General features: G+C 36.7%; 1 protein-coding gene across 3 annotated transcripts in view; it reads left to right on the top strand.

Annotated features, from left to right (window-relative positions):
* The window catches only part of NCKAP1 (NCK associated protein 1), a 70,928-nt gene that overhangs the window by 40,357 nt on the left and 21,900 nt on the right, over window positions 1-8,671 (top strand). For all 3 annotated transcript variants that reach the window (XM_010713335.3, XM_010713331.2, XM_010713337.2), the window contains 9 exons: window positions 696-833; window positions 1,464-1,512; window positions 1,976-2,132; window positions 2,729-2,785; window positions 3,309-3,405; window positions 3,603-3,709; window positions 5,371-5,503; window positions 7,331-7,412; window positions 7,844-7,902. In XM_010713335.3, the coding sequence (XP_010711637.1) occupies window positions 696-833; window positions 1,464-1,512; window positions 1,976-2,132; window positions 2,729-2,785; window positions 3,309-3,405; window positions 3,603-3,709; window positions 5,371-5,503; window positions 7,331-7,412; window positions 7,844-7,902 (879 nt within the window). The remainder of the gene's footprint in view (window positions 1-695; window positions 834-1,463; window positions 1,513-1,975; window positions 2,133-2,728; window positions 2,786-3,308; window positions 3,406-3,602; window positions 3,710-5,370; window positions 5,504-7,330; window positions 7,413-7,843; window positions 7,903-8,671) is intronic.

Below are 8,671 nucleotides of genomic sequence, written 5' to 3'. Positions count from 1 at the left end.
TTTTTTTTGCTTGAGTTAACTTCTGTGCTGCCTTAATGCTTAGGTTCTGGCTCCCTGAGGGCTTGTGCAAGCACCAGTATTGGTGCAGGAGACCAGGAAGAGTCATGTAGGACCAGAATTATTGGGATGTGCTTAATCTGTTGTAAAGATGCTCCTGTAATATCTGTTCAAAATAGTCCTAATCTGCTAGCAAAGAGCAGGGGGACTAATAAAATAGGTGGCAGAGAAGAGAATAACACAATAGGTGAGATGGTTGAATAAATAGTGAACAGCTTTTAGCTGTCACAGATTTATTATCCCTCTACTGCTTTCTTCTGTGTCTTCTAATTGTGAGCGGAGAATTTTCTAACTGCATTTACACAGACAAATAAAAACCTGCTTCTCTTCATCCTTCCCTTCAGCCTAGAATAATCTTCTGTCTGTGAAATGAATTAGGCACAGTGTTTTAAACTCAAGTTAAATTTCAAAACTGTTTCATTAAAATAAATTGGTAATTATTGGTAATAACCCTGACAAAACAGCACTAATAAAATAATGTTCAGTTTCTCTTGTGCTTGAGTTATGGAAGGTTTTGAACTTGAGATCTAGTATGTATCTGTTGGTATAAATTTTAATTTCTAATCGCTTTGTGGATTAGACTCTTGTGGTAATGCATTACCATTGCTTCTAACCAGTTCTATTTGTCTCTTTTTCAGTCCCTTTCGGATGCTCTGATTTCACTGCAGATGGTCTATCCTCGAAGAAATCTCTCAGCTGACCAGTGGCGAAACGCACAACTACTGAGCCTCATCAGTGCACCCAGTACAATGCTTAATCCTGCGCAGTCTGACACAGTATGGCCTTTTAATTTGATATCCAAGATAAAATTAAGCAAGGTTTTCTTTAAAATAGCGTAGGGATGATATGTTTTCTTTTTTTTAACCTTGACAGGGTTTCTAATCAGGGAGATAGATAAATTTTGTTGGGAAAGTTGCATCCTTTTGTAGATGGAATGTTTCTGTTGAATAAGCCCATGCCTTTATTTCTAAAATTTGATAATCAAAAGATGAAGGGAAGTGATGTTACTGCTACAGTGTAGAGTGAAGGAATCCTGTGAACTGTCAGATAGCTTGGGGCCAACAGACTGAAAATCAGAACTGATGCATTCTTTAAAATGCTTACTGTTTTCAATTTTTGTCTCACTTGGGATAGGAGTAGTCAGATTGTGATTGGGAAACATCAAAAGTTTCTGCTCTTAAATGCAGTGTCAAAATGTATTTTTTTTTCAAGATATTTGCGAGTATTGGAAGCTCATTTAATGTTTCATCTCCTAGTTTCTAAAGCAGCGACTTGTTTAGTAATCAGAAGCAATCTTCCATGGTTCATCTGCATTTAAGACTTATTTATCCCTTTTTCCAAAACGTACTTCTTGTGTAACATCTTGTATACAAATAGTTTGCTGCAAATTACTGTTTTTTCAACAGATGCCGTGTGAATACCTCTCTCTGGATGCAATGGAAAAATGGATTATTTGTAAGTAAAATCTTCTGAAATAGCTCGTGGTTGTATTAAAAAAAGACAACTAACATTTAATAGGCAGTTTGTGTTTCTGTGCTGTAAAAAAGATTCTAGAGAGCTTGATTTACTCCTAATTGTATGGATCATATCCTATATGTAGTGAAGCTAGAATTCAGCTTATGCTGGAATGTAAGTTGCCGTGAGTTTAGACTGGGCATTGACCAAAAAAATTGGGGGTTTAGTAATTCACATGAAAATAGTTGTTGTAAAACTGAGTAATTTGTTACAAACATGTAAGAAATTCTCTATTGGAGTGTATTGTGGAGTATTTTCAGGGGTATCTAACTACATGTTTTCCATTAAGGAATTGATCAATAATCTATTTGTCCACTTTAAGAGAAAATACCTATAATTTCCCTCTTCTCTTGCTGTCTTTGTGCATCTTGTTTATGACACACATTGACATGAACTTCTGAAGTTGGATTTATTTTGTGCCATGGAGTCCTAAATAGTGACGCGACGGCTTTGAACCTTTGGAAACTTGCACTTCAAAGCAGCTCTTGCTTGGCTCTGTTCAGAGATGAAGTATTCCATATTCACAAAGCTGCAGAAGACTTATTTGTAAACATACGAGGGTATGTTTTCATTTTCCTCTTCTTCTTTCCTGTATTGAAAGTACCATTTCTATAAGAACTAGTCTGAAAACATCAGTTCTACTTCATTAGATTTCCACTTAAAGCTAATGAATACAAAAAAAAAAAAATTCTTAGTATTGTGACTGTTTCTTTAATGCATAACTTCCAAGAGCCTGTTTCATAACTGTCATGTTTTTTGTTTTTTTTTTATTCTTAGTTGTGAAAATTTCTGGTGAATTGGTCTCTGAAGTGGCAAGCATTTAAAATTAGTGCCCACGAATCTAGGGAAGAGAAACAATGTCATGAATGAAGAGTGTGCTTAAAAAGTTGCAAGCGTTTGTCACTATTTTTGCAATACATTGTGCATAAACTCAGGCAAAAGTGGAGTCCTGTACCAAAGAGCAGCAGGAGCACTTCAGTAGAGAGTGTTTTTTTGGCTTGAGTATCTGGTTTAAGCATTTAGATCTGGATGTGGAAAGAAGTCTTGCTTCAGCTTTCTGCTTGCTTTGAAATCGCAGTCACTTGCAAGTCCCAGTTCTTGCTAGATTGTGCTGTGATTTTTTTCTTACCATCTTGGGTTGTTCTTTTACTTACAGCTACAACAAGCGTATTAATGACATCAGAGAGTGTAAAGAAGCTGCTGTTTCACATGCGTGAGTGTCTTGAAGAGTTTTCTGGGGGATATTAGTGTTGAATTTTCTTCTCATTGAAGTTATAAAGACTATATAAACAGGACTTGCTCAATCCCAACTTAATTGTGCATTTTCAAGAGAGACCGTACATTGACTTCTTTGGATTTGCTTAATAGTGTGCCATTATCAGCTGAACTTATCGAGTCCAATATTGTTTGTCAGATTTTCAGAGCATTTAGTTTATATATTCTCTAGTTTCTTTTTGTCTAGTTACTTAATGTAAATGCTAATTGAATAAAAATGTTTTAGTGGAGTCAAATGCAAATCTCAGGCAGGAGCAGAGGACTTTGTTTTTTAAATTTCACATTACTTCTGGAATATGCAGTGTGGATGATGGAGGTGCTAATTTCAAATGAATCATGTCCTTTGAAATACTGAAATTTTGAAGTTGATGTGATAAGAGGTGGGCCTTAAACGTCCGGGATGAGTCGAGTGCCTGTGATTTGCATGTTGAATGATGTTTGGATTTGTTCCTTTGATGCAGCGGTTCGATGCACAGGGAGAGACGCAAGTTTTTACGTTCTGCACTCAAAGAACTGGCTACAGTGCTGTCTGATCAGCCAGGCCTGCTGGGCCCCAAGGTAATGACTGGCCTTGTTTCATCTTGCCTTGTGGTTTGTTCGTTGGTAATACTGTGTCATTTGAAGGAGGGCAAAGCCTTCCATACTCTGAGGTAAAACCTGCTGAGGTTTTAAGATTCTTTCTTTTCAGTTGTGTCTTAGTGTGCACGAAGTGTCCTGCTGTTGTACAAACCTTAAGAATAATTTTTCTTTTTCAGGCACTTTTTGTATTTATGGCATTATCCTTTGCTCGTGATGAAATTATTTGGCTTCTTCGTCACGCAGATAACATGCCAAAGAAGAGTGCAGATGATTTCATAGATAAGTACGTTAACAATTTGTAGCGTCATAGCTTTAATATTTACAAGAACATCATGGGGGAAATATATTGGAAGGCAAGGAAATATTAGAAAATGATAACTTGGTAGGAGAACTGGGACTATTTTGGGACAATGTTAATCTTCCCATCAAAACAGAGAAGCAAAAGTATTTATTGTGTTAGAAACTGCTGGACCACTGGTAAAAATCGGTTTTCTGCCGAAGATTTATTTGTAAAGGAAAACGATTTTATGACTAATTGTATGCTTTTTCCCTCTAAGAAAGGAAGGGGGAAAAAAGCTTGTATGGTCATCGTTATTGACTCTATTGAACAAATTAATGAAGGGGAAAACCAACTGTACTGGAGATATGATCAGTAGGATGTTTCCTTTATCATAGCAGAGCTGTCATATCACTCAGACAAGGTTTATTTATATAATACAGCACTAGTGTCATAAACAGAAAGTAAAAATGACAAATAAGATCAAGAAACCTTATGAGTGTGAGTGGACAGAAGAGAGCTAGTTGTCCATGCACTGTTTTCAAGATGAGAGAGCACGGCAGTTTGATCTTGGGAATAAAATCTGAAATCATATCCACTTGACAATTGACAACCACAAAGGTATTTCTAAAGCTGAAATAGGGAAGTCTTGGGTTCTCTTCTCTGAGCTGCGTGCAAGGGATGGTGGTACTGCAGATAAATAAGATACCTTTCTAAAGTGTTTGTAGGAATCTTTTTGTCTGCATCTTCTGAAAAACAGTAAAGGTGGCTTTTATTGTGATTCCCCAGGTACACCTGGACTGTGGTTGGAGTAGTTAGCTGCCAGTACAGTTACTCACTTTGATGTATAGACAGAACTCACTGTGGTCATATCTCACTTGTGCGTCACGTGCCGTAACCTTAGATTTGAAACTTTAATTTTAACTCCATCTATTCTTGGGCTTCTCCCAGCTGAGTTCTTGGTCTTGTTTAAATAGGTAAATGTGAGCAGAGTTGGTCCATCAAAAGAAAATGCACGCTGAATAAGTTTGTCAAGACGTCTAATTGTTTCTCACATAGTATTGGCTCACATAGTATTGGGCTTAATCCAAGAAGCTATCAGTCTAATAATTGGGAGAGCAATTTTAAGCTTTCAGTTTTAGCTAGGAGTCGTTAGAACACTGATAGTGTTACTCATAGAAAATTGCTCAGTGTTAACTATTTTTAGTTTATTCATGTCTACATCTGCAGTATTCTCTGTGCAGAGGAGGGCATATTACATCTTGTGAAGTCATGAGTTTGTAGAATAAAAATCTTCTGACTTGAGCTGAGATAAGCAATTACAATTCTGTTTTTCAGATATAACCACTTAAGCTTTTTCTTTTTAATTGACCATTGCAAAAGAGCTTCTTCAGAAAGAAATGGGTAGTTACAGGAACCTTTGAGGATTACTGTGAGGGGATCCTGTTAATTTATTTCTAAGTGAGTGGATTGTACCTTACAGAGAAAATTTCTTACGAAAATATTACGTAATGTGAAATAATGTGTTAATACAAAAATTATCTGTAAAAAATAGTTTTAAAAGCGAGGTTTAGGAGGAAATCCCCATGGGAAGCATTGTACTGATAAAAGTCTTGAGTATTTTTCATACTGTGTGTTTGTAAGCTTTCCTTTGTCTTTTTGCATAGGCACATAGCTGAGCTAATATTCTACATGGAGGAGCTCAGAGCACACGTGCGAAAATATGGACCTGTGATGCAGAGATACTACGTGCAGTATCTCTCTGGCTTTGATGCAGTGGTCTTGAATGAGCTTGTTCAGGTATGGCAAGGGCGTGGTTTGGGTCCTTTGTCCAAAATGTCTCGATGAAACCTATTTTGGTTTTGTGGGTTTTGATAAATGTCACGGAACAAGGCCGAGTATCTGAGCTTACTGCTTAATTCTAGGATTTAGACTTGTGCCTTTGTTTGCTGTATGAATACCAAAATGTTATTAAGTAGTGTTCTTTTCAGAGACCTTCCTTTCTCCTCAAGGAGCAAGCTGTAATTTATTTTTATATTAGACGGTAGGAATGGGCAAGAATTTCTTGAAAGGCTTCTCCTGGCAGCCTGGGGTTCCTTTTAACGTTTTCAGGAATGCCTCTGCTTTATTATTGAGCAAGTTAGTTTTGCTCTGCTACTTTTGAGTGGGGAAAAAATATTTGTGCTTGCAACTGTGTCAAGCTGATCTTGCTTGCTATGATTCTTTTATGTACAATGTTTCTTCTTTGAAGTCTTCTGAGGGCAGCAGCGCTGCCTGAGTAACACATTTAATGCACATCCAATGCTTCTACTTTCTGACACAATGGAGAAAATATGGCCTGTGTTATTTAACAAATGATGACAAATGAAACAGAGAGAGAGAATCCCTGGAATCTTTTTGTAATAAACTCTATAAATGAATGGCTTCTCTTGTTCGGCTTCAGTGTATTGAAGAAGTAATTTAAGTATTTGAAGTCAGTGCTGTCTCATTCCAGTAAAGAGTTACCAGTCTGCGTTCCTTTTGCTCCCAGAACAAAATGGACAAGTGAGATAGCTTAACATGCTTAAACCTAAATATGAAGTCAAGTATTTGTAGGTGTCACCAGAGACTGTTTTACTGTGGTCTCCTTCATTACCTTTCTCATCACTGCAAGTGAATATACACTGGGGAGTTTCTGAGCTAGCTAGGGGCTGATGTAGTGTCACTTAGCCCTGTGCTGTCAAAACTCCTGGTCTTCTCGAGGCTAACAACTGTCAGGATTTGTGAAGTGCTTGGATTAGATTTCCAAGTGACCACGAGGTGGAGCCCAAATTCAGTGAACACAGGAGCTACTCAAACCGGAGAAGCTTTTGTTGAATATTAAGCTCTTTTGTTGATTTCAAAAATAACTTCCATACTTGAAGTAGTGCATCAATGACCAGAAAGTGGAACTTGTCTCCTCTGCTGTTCATTTTAACAAACTATTCAAACAATTTCTATATCAGTTTGTTACTGTTGTTTAAATGGTTGAATGTATCTGAATCCTTGGTTTTACTTTTAATTACGTGAACCTTGTATTCAACAGAAATATGATCTTAATTGCTGAAACTGCTTCTTCATAAACTGTTCCATTTTGTAGGATTTCTAAACTTGGTAGACTATCTTTAAGATATTGCAAATCGCTCAAGTTGATATCAGTAGAAATCTGTTGATAGATGGTTCTGCGGGAAGCCTAGTGATTCTGATCTGGACTCTGTTATATTCTGTCTTGGCTGAATTTTCTGTGCAGGCAGGTCGGATGCCTGTAGAGGTCTGAACAACGTTTGGTGTATCTTGTGTAACAGAAAAATGGTCCGTGTCCATTTTGTAAATGACAACAGCCTGAAGATATGTGGGCATGTTTACTGACAGATTCTGTTTTGTGATAGAGTTGGTTTGGAAGCAACCTTTTGTTGGTATTTTCATTAACCAATGAACTGAAAAACAGAACTTGTCAATTCTTATTAATCAAAACTTCATTGATTACGCGACCTTCTGTAAAATACGTAGAACATATTTTCAGATTACAGATGATAATTTGTCATAAGTTCTGACAGTCTTTTATAAATGAGGTTTGAAATAATATTGTTACTACTATTATTATTTCAGAATCTTTCTGTGTGCCCAGAGGATGAATCGATCATTATGTCCTCTTTTGTAAACACTATGACTTCGCTAAGTGTGAAGCAAGGTAAGTCTATTCCTATGAACCTGGGGGAAAATGGTAACCAAATGAGATGTTCCTCTGGAAAACTTAATGGCTTTCTGTTTTGTGCAATCAGTAGTGGCAGATAAATGGCATAAACTCAACTGGTTTCCTTCTTTCTTTTCCGTTATAGTATCTGCTTCTTGCTCTGTGTCCCTTTTCCTGGGCAGGTCTGTACAGATAAGGTTTCTGAAAAACGCTATTTGAAGAGTACTGGATTTAATTTAGGAAGGATATTATACATGTTTTTATTTAAATATTTCAGTTCCTCTTAGCGTGGTTGTGCTGGATTGAAATTATTAGGTAAAAGAGGTTCAATACCCATGTAATTTTTTACTGATTTATTGTTTCTGAATTGCTGTAGTTATTTCCCTCGAGTTTTTATGTTCTGTATTTTTCCTTCACTTTTCTTTCAGTTGAAGATGGAGAGGTATTTGACTTCAGAGGAATGAGATTAGATTGGTTTAGATTGCAGGTAAGACTTTGTATGTCTGCATGACGTTTAAATTAAGCACATTCTGGTTTCAAGTTATTACTGCTGCTGCAAGTAGATGATAGGCTACGTGAGGATATTAATCACAATTTAAAATCAAAAAATACACAAGTTAGTTTGCTGTGTTTTGATGTAATTTAGTTTTTACCTTTCCATCGCATACTTTTTTCAAATAATTCTTTGGAGAACTTATAATAGTTTGGGAATGGAATGCGTTGAGGATGAGTATTTGTTGGCATCTCTGCACTGTGCAGAGTATGATTCAGCCTGTTCAGCTAAGAGAAGATGGAGACTGTTCAGTGAGATCACTTCTGTGTGCTGAGTTTACGCTGTCTTGTGTCACATTTGTGTCACTGTTGACGTAGTAAAAGGGGGAATGCTGTTCAGGCAATAAACTATTTATCTCAATTTTAGGTAGACATGATGTTTTTATATATTTGAGATGCACTTTCTTCCTCTTGTGTACCAAAACTTGAATATTAAAAGCATAGGTACTCAGGGGCAGGTTGTCTAAACTTGATTTCACTAGTGTGCATATGTGCTTTGTCACTGCTTTCCTGCCTCAGTTCATCTGTGCCTTGCTGTCATACTCAAGACATTTGGTGATTTTGCTGGAAGACAATTTGCTTTCCTTAAAATACAGTAGAAGGACAAAATAGTCTTTGTAAAGTCATTAAAAACACTTGTTCTATGCATAGCACAATAAATGCTTAACCTTCATGTTGGGCAATTGCAATGAAATTTGCAAAAA

Source organism: Meleagris gallopavo, chromosome 7 (assembly GCF_000146605.3).
Source record: "Meleagris gallopavo isolate NT-WF06-2002-E0010 breed Aviagen turkey brand Nicholas breeding stock chromosome 7, Turkey_5.1, whole genome shotgun sequence".
In the NCBI taxonomy this organism is placed as follows: domain Eukaryota; kingdom Metazoa; phylum Chordata; class Aves; order Galliformes; family Phasianidae; genus Meleagris; species Meleagris gallopavo.
This window is presented reverse-complemented; position numbering and strand designations above follow the sequence as displayed.